Genomic DNA, 21,030 nt, shown 5'->3' on the forward strand with positions numbered 1-21,030 from the left:
TTTGTAGAACAGCACTTCAAAATGTGCTTGTGCCAATAAATATTTTAATGATTTCTACTATTTATGTTTCTAAGCTCCAGCAGACAAGACACATCGTGCACTAAATGATTATTTCAGCCAATGAAATCAGGTTTTGTTACATCCAACTAAGTCCCCAAGTTTTGGAAGAAAAGTTAAAAGAAAGTAACGTCACCTCTCGCTAACTTAGCAGAAACTATTTCCATTTTACATTTATGGAAATAATTGTGCATCTACAATTGAAGAAAAAGGCTTTTTGTGCCTCTGCACAACAAAGACACCACAACTCAGTTATGACAAAACACTGCAGGAAATTCCTGTCATAATCTTAATCAATACTACTGATAGAATGTAAATTACAGTCAACAGTTTTGACTAGAAACACAAAACACAACCTCCCAGTCAAATTTACAGGAATGAGAATAAGATTTATTAACTGACAGTAAAACATCTAGTTTGCATAGAAGAGATTGCTCCTTTACATAAAAGGATTATTGGTAAATTAGCATGATCCTTTTAGCTGTATACATTCCTCATGTTCCACAGGAGCTTTAATGAATTATCCCCAGAAATTGGCTGCATCCAAGCTTGACTTAATGTTGTGCATATTTTCTCGACGTTGCTTGGTGTAAATATTTGCCTCCCCTTTTTGCAGCCGTTGCTTCAGAGCAGATTTCTGCTGCTTGGTCAGCTGACACTTTATCTTCTGTTTCACCAGCTCCTACAAACAAACACGCATTTGTCATCGAAACTTCTTTAAATCATTTAGCAGTACAACATGACATGACATGATGTCAGAATTTTTTCAGAATTTTTTTTTCAGCATGAACATTCATGACTCATGACGTTCACCTTGACTCTAGAAATGAACAGAGTTCTATCCTTGTAAGAAAATCATAAAACAATTCAACTGACTGAAAAAGGAGATTTTCTGCTATGGACAAGGTCTGCACGGAGTGCTGTGTGTGTGCTCTGATAATCTTCATTACAATAAATAGAATTTTAAATATTTTTATAATTTTGAAGTTAATCTTCAAATGTGTTCCCCACTGAGATGCTAAAGGACCCACACCTCTCAGTGCAGAAACAGGCCTTACACAAAAATGTGGAAGCTGATTATACCGCAGAATATTCCACGCCCAGCAGTAATTGTTAGGCTTGTGCTTGTTTCTTTAGCACCCTGGTTATTCTGAAGTTTAGATTACAAAAATATGACTGATTCTAACAGAAAACAACAACTCTGCAACACAAATGTGGCTAAGAGAGAAGGGGAATTAGTGATTTATAATTCCTCCTCCAGGTTTTCCCATTCCAACAAGCTGGAGTAGTTCTATGAAATCTCATCTGTTACTTGCACTGTGGCTCATTCTGAACTCTGCTCTCCATTGTGATGGCAGTATCTGCCCACAACAAAAACAAAGCCATGATTTTGCAGATTGTGGCATGGTCCCAGCTCAAGTTGCCACACTGATGCCAATTGCACACTTGTGTATTTTTTCTTGGACAAAAAAGAGAAATCAAATTGTTTTCATCTATTTAACTATGGTGGAGTTGAATCTTGCTAGACACCTGCTAGAATAAATTCTGCAAGGCAGATACCATTACGACATGTAATCTAATGTAAGTTCACCAAATTCTATTGCTGAACTGCAGCACTTGGTGTAGAAAGACCCATCAGTCTTTCCACCATCACATCCTATATGTGTTCCTAAATTCCTGATACCAAGTAGACGTATCACCTGCTGCCTGCTCTGGGGTTGAAGAAAAGCACATTAAATTCTGCTGAAAATGTCCTGATTTATGTAATTCAGAAGGTCAAATTCAAATTGCCAAAGAGATCTCTGTTGAAGGTGAGTTCCCAGAAATCTTCCAGAAAAGAATGTGAGAAATCTCTAAGAAGAGAGGTGAGAGAGGCAAAATTAAATCTAGACTCAAGTATCCACATTCAAAATAAAAATATTAATTGTGGCTAGCAACAGAAATGGATGAACTGATGCTGTTAGTGCATTACCAGATATTAATATGAATTAGTTATTGGGTAAATGAGAGTTGTTAGTGTTGATATGGAGCTTCAGTGAGAGACCAAAAAGCAAAATATGAAGGAGAGTGCTGGAAAGCACTCCCTGTAAGCAGTTACAGCAGTATCAGTCCTAATTTAATGTGGGAATGGAGATACACACTGGAGAGGTAGATGGTAACTGTTTTTAAAGATGATTCATGCCAGAGAAGAATTTCAGAAACAGGGGCTAACAGTTATGTGCAATTTAGGATGGTCTGAGGGTAAAGTAGATGACAACATAACAAAATAATATTTACTGGAGGAATGGTTGAACAGCTCCCAACACTTCTGACTGATGTGATGCTCTTAGTCCTTGTCCTGGGCCCAGCAATGGGAACAATACACTCTTCATTACTGAAACACAAAAATCAATGTATTATCTCATGAGCAAGATAAACACACCTTTGCTTTTATGAGCACCCTCTTTGAGTTTTCACTTTCTGGGCTACAACTTGAAAACTTGCAACAAAACATGCAAGTTTTAAACACTACATGTTTAAACAACCAGCTTAAACATTAACACTGGTTGTTCAAGACAGGCATTTTGTGAAAGAAGAATTTGTTGCACAACAGCCATGTAAGTATCGAGCACAAGAAGAGAAACCTCAGGGCACTAAAACACTTCAGATCCTGCACGTTTTGACAGTATTTAACTGAAAAGCAAAAACAAATGAGGAGGAGTATGATCTCTGCATCCACATACATGGTGGGCTGGCAACCTCAAGAAATATAACTTCACACACAAGGGGTTAGTGCAAAGGCAGGCAGGAATTTCTAAGTATGTCAGGAAAGGAATTAAAAGCTGGAACAACATACAGTACAATATATTTGAATTAAACACTCCAAGCAGGCTTGTTCTTGATAACTTCAGCTGAGTGAGTAGCAGAACATTTGCCTTTGACACAAAGTATTTGAATTTTAAACTTCCTCAGGGAAGTTATTTAGAAGCAGGATTTTAACATCAAGAACTCCTTCATTGTCAATATTAGCTGAAATGAAGAAAAAGGGGAAAAAATCCACCACAGAAAATAGGTTGGTCTTTGAAGTTCAAAACCTGTTTTCTCATTAGATAAATACAACAGAGGTGGACAACCACACCACCAACAGGAGGGGTATTTACTGGTATATTTTCAAAATAAATTTAATTTTTAGTCTTCAGTTTAAACAAGGGCAGCTGAAGAGCACTCCTTCTAGAGCTACTTGACACATATCCATTTTTGGGGCCAAGGAAAGGGCCAGACTTCTAGACAGTAAATGTGAATCTTTACCTGTAATGACTGAATTCCTCATTTAAAGCTGAATTGACCAGCTCAGGGCACTCCTCTTCATTCTCCTTAGCCTCACGGCACCCTCCTTGACCTGCCTGATCTTCCAGTTCAGCAGCATTTTCAGTTAGTCTTTTGCCCTTAAAAGAAGTAACTGCAGAACTCTCTGCATCTTCACTGGACTTCCAAGGCACAGCTGGCCCTTCATCTTCTTCCAAGGCTGAACTCAACTCTGCCATATTTAGTCTTTGTGTATTTTCCCTGCTTTTAGCTGTATCAGCCTCCTCCTCACTGCTGCTTGCAGCGCTGTCAGAGGCTCTGCTTTCAGAGAAATCACCCGCTTCACATGTGAAGTCTTCACTGTTCTGTTCATTTCTGCTGAAGAAGTTGAGCTCTTTCTCAGCATCCTCTGGAAGTTCTAACACCTCTGTATTGTCATCCTCATCAGAACCTGTAGGGTAAAGCAGTTCACCATCTTCCTGCATCTCCTTTGCATAGCCACTGGCAGCAATCTCTTTATCAAGAGAACATTCTCTCCCGTGGAAAAAAAATGTTTTCTTTTAATATGCTAAATTTAATAAGCCAAGTTACCAATATACTACATTTTGGGTTTAAAATGCTAACCAAGCTAGACTAAAATTACCCACTATTAACAAAAAAGATACACTGTTGAATCACACAAAATACATGATGGTGCTGAGCTTTAGGTGAAATACTAACTTAGAATGTAATCCAAGAGAAGAAAACTCCTCCAGAAGATAATAGCATCTCCATAACCTGCATTTATAGTGGTTTGGTTTTTTTTTTTTCAGGAAATTGTTCTACTTTAGCAGGAATAACTTTTTGGCTTAAGTTCAAATCATGCTTAAGCAAACAGAATACTAAAGGGTCTGACATACAAAGGCTGATTAAAGTGTGGAACTCCTTGGGTAAAGTGCTCAGAATGAAATAAACCCGTTTTCATTGTAACAGTTTAGGTCTCTTTACACAGTTTCAGTGTAAGTTTTGGTCTTAAAATGAGTGAAAAGTAATTTTACTTTTCAGAAGGATCAAAAGACTCTAGAAGTTTAAATGTAATAATCCTAAGGAGGCAGCCACTCTATTTACAAGCGTTTAAAATAATTTTGAAACAGAAACCCAGATTAATCTTCAATATATTAGATTATTTAACTGTTAATTAAAATCAAACAGGCTGATTCTGCATCACTGTTAAAATTTCCTGGACATTCACCATTTGGATCAAGCTTTCAGGTTGACCTCTCTTTCTTGGTTGCAGGAAGACAAGGCAGCACAGGATTTTAAAGCACACTTGGAAACCACTCACAGTAACTTTGAGAAAAACACAATAGTAATGAGAAAAATGTAACTTACAATTATATAGTCTGGCCTATTTTTTTTATTTCTCCCACAGGCATCTCTCACAGGAATTCACTTTTCTCAGAATACCAACACTAGTGCCATAAGTAGAACTCAAATTCATCTGGTCATTTCTACCTGATGTCTTTGAAGGTTGGGAAGAGCTCACTCTCACAGTTGAAGCGTTTCTTGAAGAACTCCTTAATACAGTTAACATCTCTGTTAAAATACCTGTAAAAAAATACAGAATTGTACAAACAAAAAATCAGTGAAGTCTGTTGCAATAAGAAGCATTTACCCTACATGGTTTTATTTGAAAATTATTTCCATTAGTAATCTCAAGTCAAAAGGCTAGGAAGAGAAACTGGATACAGTTCATTTCTGTATCCAGAGTGTCACTTAACCAAACACTATTATCTCTGAGAAGCAATTAATCACATATTTATTCTGCAGAGACACAGAGACATTTCTACTCATTCTTTGTTTGGAACATTACTTGTGCTGCATCACAGCACTCACAGAAAAAGATTCAGGAGAAGACTTATGGAAACAAGTCATGGTTGACTGTTTGCTTTCATCAGCATTTGCCAGATTCACCTGGAAAACACCTTTGGATCTAAACTTACCATTCAGCATTTGCATGTGATGTTGACATCATCTGAGGGAAATCAGTCAAAGTGGCATGATCGTTATTATCCAAGATGAGATTAAACTCATTGAAATCCCCATGGATCAGACCATGATTGGCAAGTTTTACAATCAGGTCCATTAATTCACTGTAGACGGCAGCTGGATCTTCAATTTGGCGCACCTGGCACCTGAAAAGTTAAGTAAAATTAAATAATCTCAACCTTGAAAGACTTCATTTAAAAATACAGATAAAGTATATGAAATACATTTGACAGAATGCCAGAGTAATTCAAATTAAAAGGGCCCTCAAGTTTCTGGTCCAGCATTCTCCTGAAAGAGAGAGACCAGACCAGACTGCTCAGGTCTCTGTCTAGTTGGGATAGAAAACTTCTGGGAATGGAGATAGACAGTGAAACCTTCCCAAGCAACTTGTGCCACTGCCTCTCTGTCTTTAAGAGGAGAAAATACCCCAATATATCCAGGCTAAACCTCACCTGAACTCACTCACTGTCTCCCACTGAGCACTGCTGTCATAATGCATTATGTAAATAATGGACCAGCAAACTTTTATGTTTTTCCTGTTTTAGGTAATCTTATCATGTCAGTAGGAGCTAAATCTTTTTACGCTGAAATTCAAATGGCTCGTGGCATTTTCTTATACAAAATCAGATTTTCTAGATTATGTTAGGAAAAGAACAAAAATTATATTTCCACTGCAGACTGCCACAAGGAACTTTAAGTGTTCTGTTTACACAATGGATGTGGAATTATTTAACAAATGAGGGTGGGAAGTCTTTTCCACATTATTTTTCAACTGCTTTACTTTGGAATTATTTCCCTTTTGATTAAACTTAAGATCTTGAATCCTATACAACACAATGGACTGGTTTGTTCTGTAACTAGAAACTTTAAATCTCTGGATTAGACCTGGGTTATTGTATGAAAGAGACAGGTTTTGGTTTTGAATGCTTTTGCATTCAAATCCAAACCAACCCTTAACCTAAAAACCTCAATAATATTTAATATTTCTAGAGGTTGAAAAGCTCAAGCAAAATAATCCTTCTCAAAGATGCAAAACCAGATTATACATGGTAGTCTGTTATAAACAGTGCAGAACTGAGTTACAAACTCACCTGTATTAACAGAGCAAGGATCACAAAGTGGAGCTCAGAACATGAGGGATATTAATACTCTATATACAAAGTAACGTATAGAATGTGCAATTTCTCTGTAGAAAACAAGAAAAAACCCTAACCCTGTTACTTTTTCTAAGGTTGCCAGGGTCTCTGTAACACAGAGAATTCAAGCTTTCACTACTTACAAAGGATATCCATCAACAAGTTCCATAACAACTGCATGCCTGTTGTAGTCTATGGGCTTTGGAACAGGAAATTCTCTGTCGTGCAAAGCCTGGAAAGAGACAACACAGTGAAAAATTAAAATTAAATTGTTAGGGAAACATTACACATATTGACAAACCCACACCTAAGGTAAGCTGTACATATCACTGTGATAGCAGTATATATTGCCCAAATCACGTGCCTAGGAAGGAAAACAGCCTCACAGCCATTGGACTTCCCACTGCAAAGACAATAAAATTCAGAAGTTTAGACACTGAGTGCACTGCCTACAGTTTAATTATCATGCATCTAGAAGAAAATCACAACAAACTGGAGAAATGACACAACCTCACCTGGTACATTAGCCTGTGGAATCAGTAATAGAAATAGGAAATGGGGTTCTTGGCATTAGAAAAGAATTCCGCACTAAGCTGCTGCCAATACACTGCTGCCTGATTAGCCAATCTATACTCAGTTGCTGTAAACACAAGCATGTGTTTGTTTGTGTATGTGAACACAAGTTCATTCCTAAACAGTAATAATCGGCTTTATACCACACTAAGATTAACCAAAGATAAGTCATAATATTTTCAAGCTCTCCTGTTTGCATTTTCTAGCACAAATTTAGTCATTCATTGGATCCACTCAACTTTTTTACAGGTTCATTCTGTTTTTACTCATTCTGTTACCAGTGAACTTTTCTAGAGGGTCCTAAGTTAAAGCAACATAAATGCAGTTTTTGTTACTTAAGTACTTCTTCTTTTCAGCACTCAATTAAACCTCCCCCAGTCCTCTGCTCAGGGAACCTGACCCCACAATAACGTTCCTACAAGTTCTGACCACATAAGGTTTTACCAGCCGGACCACCTGGACAGAGCATCTAAATGATGGTGTTAGTTCTTTCTCTCTCTGTGGAGGCCACTGAGACAATTAATCACGGTTCTTTATTTACAAGAACAAGAAAATAATTTCATGTAAGTATTACTCTTGAATAACACAAAAGGAGAAACGAAAATTAGGTTTTTATGAGTAATTAGTTTTCGGCTATCATCTTTCATCACTATACAATACCTGTGGTTTTTTGAAGCAGGTAAAAAAACACAGAAATCAGGATTAGCAGTAAAATTAAATCTTTTCTCACAGCACAGAACTAAGTGTGCCTTTTTAGATCAAAACACTAGTTTTGATCTGAAAGATTTCCCTCAACAGCACAGCAACACGTGAAAGCTTGGTAAAATAAAAACCAGGTTAATTTTAAGAAACGACAACTGCTTCCTAGTTTATGCAATAAATTTTGAAGGAAAAACTGCAGAACTGGTGATATATAGATTATCTATCCATAAATAACATCATTAATTTGAAATTCTCTCATGATACCTGAATCTGTTCCATGTGATTTCAATGGCAAAGCTTAATTTTGGCACTGGGAAGTGTACAAAGCATGTTGCATTGAAACTTTCTGAAATGTATACTTTAGGTCCATTAGGGGAGAGATAAAAATGAAGCATAAATCCTGCCAGTACTGTGAACACAAAGTGATCAAAAGACAGCCTGAGAAGCATCTTGTAGCCTGTCCTACCATTGCTGGCTCTGTGTGAATGGCCACTTACCTTCATGTAGGCAAACTCCTTCATTGCTGCTATCCGGGACAAGTACAGCCAGGACATTTTGTGCCTGTGCTTGTGGTAGTCACGTTTGTTTTTCAGGTTGCGAAAGGAGGTTCTCCCCAGACGGTGCAATTTCAGTGCAAACTGTTGCTCCTCTTCATTGGCAACAATATAAATATCTAGAAAATATGTCACAGCACAGATCTAAGAAATTACTCATATCTAACAAGCCAGATGAAAAAGTGCAGTGAAAGATTGTTACCTCACTCCTCACCCTTTCTGACCCATAAGTTTTAGCAAAGGCAGCTAATTACACAATGTGTATCAAAAGTTTGAACACAAAGAAATTACTGTTAAAAGAGTTCATGGTACTCCAGTAGAAGAAATGCTGATGGGATCTGAAGTATCTTTCAGTGCTCTGGTGCTTTTAACTACATCCTGGAAGAGCTTTTCCTTCCTGAGCAACGGACAGACAACCCAAGGGACCAGACTCCTAATTTAGTGTTAACAAATACCCTAAACTTCATTTCTAGTATTTGTCCCAAATAATCCCCTTCTCCAATTACAAAAGTCACATTCTGTGTCAAACTACATGAACATGCAGGAACCAAGACAGTGTTCCAATAGTTTTGAGCCTATTTTACTTTACTACCTTATCTTTAAGTGGGATGAAAAAGCTGAAATTATCTTTTTGTTAAATGGTTTGAAACTTTTCACAAAGCACAACACAAGCAGCACCTGCCTGCAAAGTACCTTTTTAAATAATGAACTAAGAAATGAACAAATTGGGCAAAATGCAATTACACTGCTGTAAAAAAATATTCAAATGCAGCCAGAAGCCTCACAGAGCACTTGAACAAGCTCTGTTCAAATACATCTCGGTGTTTGACAGATTAACTGATCTGCCTATCCAGAGGAAAACTCCCCTAGTTTCTAGCAAAATATTTGCAGTATTACAGATATGTTTGCTTTAAAAAATAAAAAAAAAATGTTATTTGACTTTACCTGATTCTTTGCCAACACCCATCTGGTTCCCCACAGAACTGATGACTTGTCGGGAAGAGAGAGTTTTCAGAGCCAGGTAATCATATCCTGCATTAGTTAACCGATAACCCTGGACAGCTGGGTAAAAATAAAACACATTTCACTCCTTGTTATGCACACATACTATTTAAAATAAATCTCAATTTAGTCTTGTTTCTTGCAGTACACAGCACCCAAGTAATATTTCACCCCTTGGCTCTTACCAGCCCCATTTGACTGAATGGTGAAAACGTTTAAATTGGATTGGAGCAACCCTCAATCCTCGGAAGAACTGGGAGGGAGAACACAGACATCCCCACTGTGTTTGCAGGGCCAGATCCAACTAAAAGGCTGAAGGGAATAGGGAAAGGCCTGGACCACCTTATCAGATGTTAGATAACAAATACTGCTTTAGCAGCTATTCCTGAGGCAGTGAAATGTCCAAGGATTGTGCAGTCTGTTCCAGAACTGTGAGGATATCACTCACTTGGATTGACTCCTACACACACTTGAACACTGCTTCAAGTGATGATTCTTTTTACCTTATTCTGAGCAAAAAAGAAAGTTAACTCTTCATCTTTTTTCTGTCTCTTACTTCTAAAGATACAAGCAGACACAGCATCTGGTGCTGCACAAACCCACACTTCCAGGCTGAGTGCAAGAGAAGGCAAAGCAAACACTCTGGGCACTCCTACATCCCAACCTGCTGGGCAGGTGCCACTGTGAGGCACTGGGGACAAGATAAGAAGGGGAGTCCAACAAAAATTCAAACTTACTTTTAGTTCGTTCGTAAGCCAGAAGTTTGTGCTTCGCCAGCTCTCTAAAAATTTTATTACAGCCACCATGTTTAAGGCTGGCAAGGGAAGCAATTAAGCTAGCAGGAACTATTTCATGGTTCTTCATGCCCATTTCCACCTAAAAGAGTAATTAAAAAGAGATCTCTCCGCACTGTGTTGAAGTACAATGAAATACAGATCCTGCTCAAGAGTAAAATCTCTTTTCAAATAGGCAATTTTTAAAGACTACAGATTTTAAGACTTAACTTTCTATGTTTTAAGCCTTAACAAACCTTTCCACTTGCTTCACTGCTCCTTGGCAGCTGTCCTAGGGTGACGTTATGATGCTTGTATCCCCATTCATGTGTTCTGTTAATGTTGGATATTATGTTCTGTACCTTTAAGACTGGCTCTGAAGAGGGAAAGTTTTGTTTTGGTTTTCTGATCAGCCTGGCAGGACACAGAGACTGCAGCTTTTGCTTTTTCTGCTTTTGCTTTTTGCTTTGCTCTCTCTCGCTCTTGCTTGCTTCGCTTCTGCTTGCTTTTGCTCATTAGCTAGTTTAGCTAAACTGTCCAATTTCTTCCTGGACTGTTTCTCCTTTCCTTTTCCGACCATTTCAAACCTGGTCCAGACTGGGACCTGGGAAACACCGAGAGTTTGCACCTTGTGGCCTGCAGCAGCTGCCCCAACGCCGGAGGGACTGAGAACAGAGTGACCACCCCCAAGAGAGACTTTCTGAATTTGTCATCTCTTTTCAGAGTGTTGCCATCCGGTATTGTTCATTTTGTGTGCTGGGGGGTGCTGTGCCTATTAAATAAACAGGTTCTTTCCACTCCTCTCCGAGGAATCCTTTCTGAACCGGCTGGGGGGAGGGGACATGTGGGTTTGCTTACTGGAGGGGCCCTAATTTGGAAATTCTCCACCAAATTTGCCCTAAACCAGGACACTCAACAACAGGACCTGAGCCAAAGCTGCCCTCTGGATGCCCTTCCCAACCCAATGGTCTATGTATCTGCCTCAAGTATTACTATCAAAAGGATTGTTGCATCCATTCACCGGTGAAACATGTCTTCACCTTTCTGCATGAGGAAAATGGACAAGGCCATACCTGGCCTTGCTTCCTCCTTGAGCCCTGGGCAGGCTCGGGGAGAAAGCCGAGAGGAGAATGAAACCAGCTGTCCCCCCAGCAGAAGCTCTGGCACATTGCTCATCCAGCACTATCAGAGCCGGGCTACTCTCACAGCGCACTCGGAAGCCTCGTGGCCAGCAAAGGTGGAGGCACCGCAGGATTTCCCAGTTCCCAGCCATGGCTCTGCAGGGCTTGGCTGGGACAGCTTCCCCCAGCTGATGTGCAGCTCTGGATGAAGGGGAAAGCATTGGGGTACCTGGTGATGTACCTTCCTTAATCACCAGAGGCACCCTTTTGGAATAATGCTGAGGTGCATTGCTTAGCTTATCCTTTCCTGACTCTTTCTTGCACTTTTGCATTACAAAAATGCAAAAGTGCAAAATTACACCGTTCCTTCAGCTGGTGTCTGCGTCTGCATCTCTGACCCTCTCCACCATCAAAACAAACACACAGCCAATTTAGCATGAGACCTGCCTCTCTGCCAGCCCATCTCTTGGCAAACACCCCTGGTGGCCATCTCCACCAATGAAATTCCCACTTTGCAACTTCCTTTTCTGCAGGCAGGTGACAAAAGGAGCCACTGCCAGCTCTGGACACCTCCAGAAACCAGCTGCTTTCAGCAGTCACAACCCTGAAATATCAACCTCCTACCTTAACCTGCCACAGGGAGCTCCCACCAAGAGGCGTTTGTCCAAGGATACCCACAGAAGAGCTTGAGAAGGGAGCAGTTTGAAACACAACTGCTTCAGAGTTTAAAGCTGCCTTTATCACATGAGCACACACCAACCTGTCCCAAAGGGAAAGCAGGCAGGAAAGGGAAGCTCCTCTCCCACAAAAGCAAACTCTGTGCTTCCTTCTGTTCCAGCTGGAGAGTGGAGGCCATGGGCTACACCTCACTTTGGGAAGGAGCCCGGGGAAATGGCCTGATCTGGGAGGGCAGCAAAAGGAATTCCCCAAGAAGTAGGAAAATATTCTCTGGAAGGAATAGATGATGACAACATTTCTACAGAAAAGCAAAAAAAAAGAATAATTGAAGCATTTCAAGAAGTGCCCAGACTGAAATTTGTTTGCCGATATGATGACCCCAAAGTCTCTGTGGTGTGTCAGGGAGCTCAGGAATAAACCTGCAAGGCTTGGATAAACATCATTGGTGTCAACCCCCAGAGCACAAGCAGCTCCCCAACAAGACTTCAAGACTAAGGGACAAAGCTTCCCCCTTCAGCTCTCCACAGCAGCTCTAGGGAGTCTCTCTCCACTGCAAGATCTCCTTTGTCAGTCTGCAGTGACAAGAGTTGGCTGCAGGAGGCATTTGCATTGGAGCTCTCCCCAGATGGGGGAAAGAAAAAGAAGAGGTGATTCCTGAGGAAAAAAAAAGGCAATGCTGTTTGGGAAGACACCAGCGTGGGTTCACTACAACTCTAGGCCAGAAATCCCTGGAAGAAAGCAACATCCATCCATGGGGCAGCACTTTGGCTTTGATATCAATGCTGACAAAATTGCTGCCCCTTCCTGCTAATGTAGCTGACTCCAAATCACGAGAAATGTGCCACCTCTGCGAAAGACAGGCAGACATGCTGAGATAACACCAGCTAGTGTGCTGAAAAGGAGTCCAAATGAATGTTTTCTAACCCCCCCTTTTCATCCTTTCTGCAGCCAAGCCAGAGCAATGTCCTTCCTCTCTGTCCCCGATGGTTACCCAGGCACGGGATGCAGCGTGGGGACAGAGCCTGTCACTGCTCCCAGTGCCCTGCCCTGCCCATCCCTGCCTGCCTTGCCCTTCCCTGTCCTGCTGGAACCTTCTGTGCCGTGCCATGCTGTGCTGAGCACAGCCAGCGGTCACGCATTTTGGGAATGTCCCTCCCCTGTGCCACCCGCCGGTGTAATGAACATACCACTTTCAAACTTTGACTAGTTAGAGAGTCTTTGTCCGTGATTTTCAGTTTTACCAATTCAGGGAGCTTTTGTTTTCCCTGACAGAAGTACAGTTGCTGCCAAGGGAAACATACCCAAAGACCAAGAGTGACCCAGCCTTCCCTTTGCTTCCCTTTTCCTTCCCTCACTGCTACACAGCGCTCTCATACCAGGACCTCAGTGCTGCCTCACCTGAGGATTCAGAGCTGCCTCCAGACCCTTCCAGGCTAAGTGCAAGGGCTCAGGACTCTGAGGTTTTCCTAGCTTCTTGGGAGGAGGTGTTTGCTTCCTCTGGACTTCTTGGGGTTTCATCGGAGAAGCCAGGCACAGGCAAATTTCATCTCCACTGTGAGCTCTTCATTCTGCTGATTCCCATGAAGCTTAAATGCAGCCTGAGCTCATCATTCCTACTGGTTCCCATAGACCATCACAACCCTTCCATGGTCTCTCCAGAGAGGAGCAGCTGCACATCTTCAGAGCAGCAGTTGCCAGCCCGCAGCCCATCAGGGAGGGAAAGAGCTTCTACCCTTGCTTTCCAAGCAGGTCCTGGTTAATGACCCTTTAAAGTGTTTTCCTGCAGTGCTCTATCATGGGTAGATCTCAAGTGAGAATCAGGTAGAAAGTGTCAAGTTGCCTAGGAAGGGGGACCTTGAAAGGAGAAAGATTCTCTGCCTGCTTTTCCTGTCCTTGCTGCAGATTTGGAGGATGTTTTGGGTGTTTTATTTCCAGACAGGCTCTGTGAAGGGATAGAAGGGCAAGGTGAAAGATATTGCCTAACAAGTGGTCAGTGTTAGGTGCACTCTCCTCTTTCTTTGAATGAAGCCAAACTAGGACTCTGATAGAATATTGCAGATGTTTAAGACTGCCTGCCCTGCAAATCAAGGCGTGCCATTGAAATGAGCTCTGTGTGCCCCACAACAGCTGCAGCTGCAGAATATGGCCTCACCCTCAAGGTTGTTTTTAGAAAAAACTCACAGTACAAATTTAGCACACATGTCTGCAGGTCTTGGCTGTTCCTGCATGAATCCATTTTCTGTGGTCTTTTGTGATGAGAAACCAAATGTAGCCAAATCCCAAAGGTGCTGGGAAAATGGAAAAGGCTGTGATTATAAGGTGTTTCTGTGTGTGTGTGTGTGTCTATATCAGATTTAAAATCCATGCTTTAATCTATGTACATGTCAATTAGGATAAATATTTTTAAGAGGAAGAACTCACTCCTCCAATCCCCTGGGAAGTCTGAATGCATTTCTGGAACAGAGGTTGCTGTGTGCTTCCTGTGATGTTTGATGCAAGGCAGCACCAGAGCTCTGTGTCCCAAAGACACATCGTGGAGCCTGACCAATGTGTTTGCACTCCTGCAGCCAGGCCAGGCACTTCAGCCCCCAGCACTCCAGCTGGCAGTGCAGGTTCTGCAGCATGGACAGCCCCCAGCTGTGGATATACTCCTGGGGAAAAGGAATTGCCACCCCTGGATCTGGACATGGTACTTGAGATGCTGGAGGAGATGTTTTCTCCCTGGGCTCAGGTAACTGCATTGGGCAGGGAAGAAAGGGGCTGGACTGAGAGCTTGTGAATGTTGTTGCATGGCTGAGAAGGAAAAGCTTCTTGAGTTCAGCTGTGAATGGACAGGGAAGGCTTTGCTTGGTAAAGCAAGACTTCCTAAAGAGGAGGGAATGAAAATGTCATCCCTGAGTAAGGATGAAAAGGTGTGAGCCTGTGTTGGCCACGTTTGGGTGCTTGTTTTCCTGGGAAGAATCCCTGGTGCAGGGGCATTTGTGGTGAGGAAGTGGAAGCCTTGTAGGTTCTAAGAGGCTTTGTTTGATGGGAAAGAAGAGAAGAGTGTTTGGAGAAGGGGCACTGAAGGCCAAATGTCCCTTGCAGGAAGGGGCATGCCAGAGGTGCCTCTGTTGCAGCAGCAGATGTGGGCTGTGCCTCTTTTGGGTGGGAAGGCCAAGGCAAAGCAAGGGCTGGGCTGCAGCTGCTGCTGCTGCTGTGTGAGCCCTGCCGTGCGTGTAGGCGCTCCCAGAGCCGTGGCTGGGGCTGGGCTGGAGCTGCAGCTTTCTTGTCCTCTCAGGAAGCTGCTGCCTGCAGTCCAGTTTCCATCTGGGAAATCCTCAGCTGGGCAAACTGGCCAGTCTTGCTGCCCATGTTGCAGAGCTCAGTCCCCTTGCTCTTGGGCATCTCTGTGGGAAGAGATGTGTGTTCCCATGCTGTCCCTGCCAAGCTGCAGCCTGGATGAGACTGCTGTGCTCAGGGCTGTGGAGGGAGGAGCACATCCCTGTGCCAGGAGCTGGCAGGACTCCTTCCTTAGCAGCCATTCCACGTGTTCAGTGTCACCCCCATGTTCAACCCTGTCAGCTTTGACAGCTTTTGGACTGTGTTTGAGAAGTCAAATCTTTTTGACTGTTGAAGGCCTTTGGGGCCCGGAGTTCTTGTTAGGAACAAGGGATTAAGTGTGTGAGCCATTGGACCAGGTGTTTTGTGTAAGTGGTGAGAAGGGTTTCTTCCTTTCTGTTTCTCTTTCAAGGGGAATATTAATGTTGCCCCTGAGTCTTCAGGAGGAGAGCCTGTGGACAGAGCTGCAGCAGAGGGAGCTTTGCCTGGCACCGAGAGCTGCAGAACAATTCCCAGGAGCCCGAGGAGCTTGGTAAGGACAGAGCCCCCTTTGGTTTAGAGAGGTGTGAGATGGCTGCTCTGAGCCTGCCTCTGGCAGCAAGGGAGATGAGAAGAGTTGAGTTCCTGTCTGCAGGCTTGGTGCTTCCTGGTGCCTTGAGTTCAAATCCTGCACGGGCACAACCTGCCTGAGCCCTGCCCTCCACGCTTCTCCAGAGGCTCTGACACTGAGTCCTCTGCTGTGGCAAGAGAGCAGGGAATAAACCTGACCTTGTGGGAGTTGTGTCACCAAGCTGGGTGTCCCAGTTTTGTGCTGATGTCCATGGAGAAGTTTGCTGCAGGGTGTCAGTGCTCTGGAGGCAACACTGAGTGACTCTTGAAGCAAGAGAGGAAAAGCCCAGCAAAAAGTCAGTGTAGAAGTCTGAGCTTTTTGTCTCCAAGCATTAAATCAATGTAGTACCACAGTCTGCTGATAGCTGTAGTGAGATACATTAAAAATACAAGGAGCAGAAGCTCTGAGGCCAAGGAAATCATCAGTCGCAAATCCAGTAGCTCAAGGAAAAACTGAAATTACCCCTTTAAATTAGCGAGAACTAAAGGAGAGAGAGAGAACTTTGGATCTGCATTCTTGAGCAAAGCTGGTGCAGCCTGCAGGCCTGGTAGGGAGCTCTTTCCCTCTGGGATGACCCAGAGCTGCTGGTTGTTTTGGAGGAGCTGTTGCTCACTGCAGAGGGCAGGCTGTAGATGGCAGGGAACGGTGCTAGTTCATAACTCAGCTCCCAGCACCTTCAGCTTCAGCCATTTCAGTGAGGACTGAGGTCTCTGTCAGCACAGAGAAAGAATCAGGCTGGGCTTCTTTGTGGCAGCTGGCACTGTCTGTGTTTCAAGCTCTTGTGGGGGCCCTTTGCACTGTGAGAGCTTTCAGTGTATTGGGATACTTCAAAACTTTAAAACTTTACTTGGAAGGAGTCTGGCTCTTTGAAGAGCAGGCTTTAAACTGCCAAGTGAGAGTCTGCCTTTCTGGCCATCTTTTACAGACTTTGATAGAAGGACAGTTACCTCCCAAGGGAAAGATGCTCAGAGGCCAATATTGACCCAGTGTTCCCTTTGCTTCCCAGATTTCCACCTGATCTGCCTTGCCAGGAGGGCTGTCCTGCGTGGGAAGAAGGATTAGAGGGGGAGCCTGTGACCATCAGGCAGGTGGAATCCCTTCATGTATACATAGATTTATAGATTTTACAATTCTATTTCTATATCCATATAGTTAAATTTATAGATTTATAGAGGTGTGTTTATATGTGCATATATATACATCTATACAGTTAAAAAGATCTGTATTGTTATAGATGGGATAGAATTAGTTACATTTCTAGATTTTGAGATTTACATTTGTATATTTATAGTTACATTTAGACACCTACATTTAGACCCTTACATTTAGATGTTTACATTTAGATGCTTAGATATAGATTTAGAAATGTGTGTAGTTATTTAGTTAGAGGCATGTGGAATTTTAGATGCAAAGATTGAGCTGTGTAGGCCTAGGCTGCATTTTTAGCTCTTTCCCCCCTCGGCTGCCTTTTTCACCTCTTGCTTTTCCCCCGGTGCCCCCTGTGTCCCCTGTCCCTGTGCTGGGTCCCAGCTGGCGGCCGGGCCGGGTGGAGCAGCACTTCCAGCCCCGGCTGTCCCTGGAGCGGTGGGAGCTGCCGCTGGCCCCAGGCACTGTCCCCTGAGGAGCTGCTGGAGGACGGTGAGACAGAGGGGGCTGAGGGGGCTGAGGGGGCGGTGGCGCCGAAGGGACGGTGACCCTGAGCTGCTGCTGGGGCTGAGGGCTGTGGGGCAGCCGAGGGCCATGGTGGCACTGAGGTGACAGGGAAGTGGCACAGGCTGAGGGGCTGGCGGGTCTCAGGGGACGGGATGGCTCAGAAGGGACTGAGGGGGGTGAGAGGGACTGTGAGGGGCTGAAGAAACTGAAGGGGGCTGGGGCTTCAGCGAGAGCATGGCGGGGCTGAGGGGATGGAGGGGGCCAGCAGGGAGCACAGAGGGCTCCGGGACTGCAGCTGTGCCAGGCCTTGCAAGCAATTCCAGAGCATCCACTTTGGCCACAGCTGCAAGGAAGACCTTGAGGACAGCCGGAGACTGACGGGAGCCAGCAGGGAGGAGCTGAAGGCCGGCAGCAAGAGCAGTGAACGGGGACCTGCTGCTGCCAGCCTGGAGAGAGCCCGGCTGAGGCCACAGGCCCGGGGAGGCAGGCTGGGGCTGAGGCTGGCGTGGGCTGTGGCCGTGGGCAGTGCCCGGCGGGGCAGGAGCGGGCCCTGCCCGTGCTGGGGCTGCTCAGCGCAGCTGCCCCGGCTGGCACAGGGGCTGTCCTTGGGCCAGGCAGCTGTGCCAGCAGGGCCCGGGAGCTGTGCCGGCTCTGCCCGGCTGCCGGGGCTGCAGGACAGTCCCGCCGCGGCTGCGCTCACCACAGCCTGGCCCGCTCGGCTGCTTTCTCTTTCTGACCCTCCTGGGGAGGCTCTGACATTTCCTCTTCCCTGATGGAAGTGCAGCTGCTGCCAAGGGAAACGTGCCCATACTCACTTGCTTGCCAGATGTCCCATCTGCTGTACCTGTCCAGGAGAGCTGCTCTGCACGGGAGGAGGAGACCGAGGGAGAGGCTTTGAAGATGGGGGAGCTGGGATCCCTCTGCTTGGAGTTCTTTGGACTTGCACACAGGCAGTGATAATTACATCAATCTGTACATATCTTGCTATTTGTATTGGTATATTTCTATACATATGATACTTACTATATTTCTAGAAATACAATACTTATTATATTTATACATGTACTATGTATATATGTACAAATACTTACATACACGTTTGCAGTTACATATTTGTGTGTAGGTGTATCTAGCTTCTTATGTATGTTGTAATATCTGTGTTTAGATTTCCATATGTATACAGTTGTGTAGGTATCTAATTGTATTGATGGAGTTTTTGGTATATGTCTTTTTAAAGAGGGATATTGCTATTTGTGTTGGTATATATGTCTATTTTTATATTTATATATGTAATTATATTTACATATATATTGAGATGTACAGCTGTATATTTGTATTGATGCATTTGTATGGATATTTAGCTTGGCACATTTTTTTTGTATTTATAGATAGGTTTGTCTTATATATCTGTTTATATACATGTTGTATGTTATCTATAATATTTAATCTATATTTGCATCTGTATCTAGGGAGTTGTTGTAGAGGTTGGCTATAAGTTTGGTTTTTTTTAACTGAAGTTGTATTTTTATATTTTTAACTAGACTGGCTGTAATAATCTAATGAATTCCTGGTTTTAACCTAAGCTGAGATTTGTATTGTTCTGTACTGTCAATGTGGGTGTAGCTATTTGTAATAAATGACATTTTTCAACTGAAATTGATTCTCGTGTATTTGTTGATCAGCAGTGCGGCTGTGGCAATCTGCAAGAAATGCCATTTGTCAGCTGCGATGGGTGTTCTGTATTTGTGCTCCCCAAAGCCATGAGCAGATGTAAATGCTGGAGGATTTTGGCCATGCAAATCTCCAGCCATGCCCAGCACATGCCCCACCTGCACTCAGGCTGGGCAAGGGAAGCGCAGATTTGGGCTGGCAGCAGAGCCCCCCGTTGGCTCAGAACTCGCTGCAGAGGCCTGCTGAGAAAACTCCCGGACTCCACTGAGCACAGCATCCAAGCAGGAGCCACCCGGGGAGGACAAATCCGCCCCCCATCCCATGGGCAGCTCTTTAGGAAGCGCTCCAAGTGTCCCTCTGGAGCTCATCCCTGACCAAAAGCCAGCAGGGATCCTGAGCCGGCTCCACTGCCTTTGGCAGCACTTTGGCAAATGAGCTGCAGCAAGGGGGAGGCAGCAGTGACTGTGACTGCTGCAGGCTGGGCATGAAGGAAGGGCCATGGACACAAGGGCTGAGATGCCCCAAAATCCAGAAGGAGGCTGGAGAACTGGGAATCAAAAAGATCTCACAAGTGCTGAAATGATGGAAGCCCTTTGAGTGAAGTTCCCTGGAGGAAGTGACAGGGAGTTGCTGCTAGGATCAGCAGTAGCAGAAGGCAGCAGGATCTGCTCATTTTCCTGGCTCTGTTTCCAGGACACAGGCTGAGATGGCCCCTTCTCCCACAAAGCCCTTGCCCATGGAGGCTGCCGGGCAAAAGCAATCCCATTGCAAAGAGAGGCTTTGCAGCTGAAATCCACTGCCCTTGTGTTGAGGGGATGAATGACTGCCCTGCCAAAGCACAGCAGCTGCAGGGCCCCTCTCAGCTCTGTGTGTGTGTTGCAGGCCTGCCTGAGGTGCCCGTGCTGCAACAGCTGCGAGAAGGGCAAAGTGACCTGATTGCATCCTTAGCACAGCTACTGCTGGGTCTGATGGCACACTTCCCCACCAGCCAGGGCCAGCCTCGGCCAGAGCTCAGGCCTGGGCTGGGAGGAGTTTCCCCTAAAATACCCTACAGAAGCCCGTGTTCATGTCAGTTGGGAAAGTTTCCTAAAGTGATACGTTTCTTGCAGATAACTTCATGAGGTTATGCAGAGCTAGCATAAGTGTCTTTGTAGTCTATTTTTAGCTAAATACTGATGGGCTTGATGACCCCAGGATTCATCTTGTAAGTCAGCTCTGGCTCAGACTTGCTGCTCAGGCTTCAGCACATCAGACACTGAATTTAGAAAACCTTTTGATAAAGATTGTCATCCATTTACTTCTTTTAGCCCAATACTTCTAGTCGTGATAAATTTGAATTCTTCCTGTACATTCTGGCAAACAGACCATCTAAAATTTTCACTGTTTATCAGTGTGTAAATTCTATCCACCAAGAGAAACCCAGTCACTTCCAAAATGAGCTTGAAATAAGCTACTATTTTAAAACAAAACCAAGAATTTTTCTTGCTAAGTGAGAAAAAGAGTTTCCAAAACTCCTCTGTGAAACTAATGCAGATTGTTTGAAGTATCCTTTTCCTGCCAGGAGCAGAGGGACGCCAACCTGGGCAGAGTGCACACAAAGCTCATTTCAATAGAAAGGTGATACACTGGGGATGGACAGAGGGGATTTGCAGCTCTGCTGGGGCTGTTCAGTTCAGGTTGCTGTTCACAGCTGTAAAAGGAACTCTTGCTGCTGTAGCAAAGCTGTTTGAAGATGCAGACAGTTTGTTCATGAGCCAGGTCCTGGTTGAAAAAGCATTTGTTCCCCAAAATCTACCAGCAGCATTACCACACCATACTTTAGCCAGCTTGCTGCCAGAACCTGTAATCCCAGGAGCAACTTCCAGG

At 44.0% G+C, this 21,030-nt stretch overlaps 1 protein-coding gene and 1 pseudogene across 1 annotated transcript; one reads left to right on the forward strand and one right to left on the reverse strand.

Annotated features, from left to right (window-relative positions):
- The window catches only part of LOC139605102 (coiled-coil domain-containing protein 171-like), a 202,883-nt pseudogene that overhangs the window by 105,897 nt on the left and 75,956 nt on the right, over positions 1-21,030 (forward strand).
- LOC139605105 (serine/threonine-protein kinase RIO2-like) lies at positions 426-10,232 on the reverse strand. Its single transcript, XM_071456487.1, has 9 exons — positions 10,075-10,232; positions 9,281-9,397; positions 8,279-8,454; positions 6,650-6,738; positions 5,325-5,516; positions 4,836-4,929; positions 3,346-3,878; positions 2,335-2,431; positions 426-739 (listed from the first exon to the last, which is right to left on the reverse strand). Exons 1-9 carry the CDS (start codon positions 10,205-10,207, stop codon positions 578-580), a joined length of 1,593 nt encoding a protein of 530 aa, XP_071312588.1. The 5' UTR covers positions 10,208-10,232; the 3' UTR covers positions 426-577.

The sequence above is a fragment of the Agelaius tricolor genome, unplaced genomic scaffold, assembly GCF_023055355.1.
Source record: "Agelaius tricolor isolate 1412-34295 unplaced genomic scaffold, bAgeTri1.0.p SCAF_59, whole genome shotgun sequence".
Taxonomy (NCBI): Eukaryota; Metazoa; Chordata; class Aves; order Passeriformes; family Icteridae; genus Agelaius; species Agelaius tricolor.

What these genes read in the sequence shown, in the direction of transcription:
- LOC139605105 (XM_071456487.1), bottom strand. Translation starts at nt 10,207, where the DNA reads ATGGGCATGAAGAACCATGAAATAGTTCCTGCTAGCTTAATTGCTTCC. An exon ending in CTTGTTGATGGATATCCTTT is followed by an intron (nt 5,517 to 6,649) that starts GTAAGTAGTGAA and finishes TTAACTTTTCAG; the next exon opens with GTGCCAGGTGCGCCAAATTG. An exon ending in GAGGAATTCAGTCATTACAG is followed by an intron (nt 2,432 to 3,345) that starts GTAAAGATTCAC and finishes TTTGTGTTTCAG; the next exon opens with TAATGAAGAGTGTATTGTTC.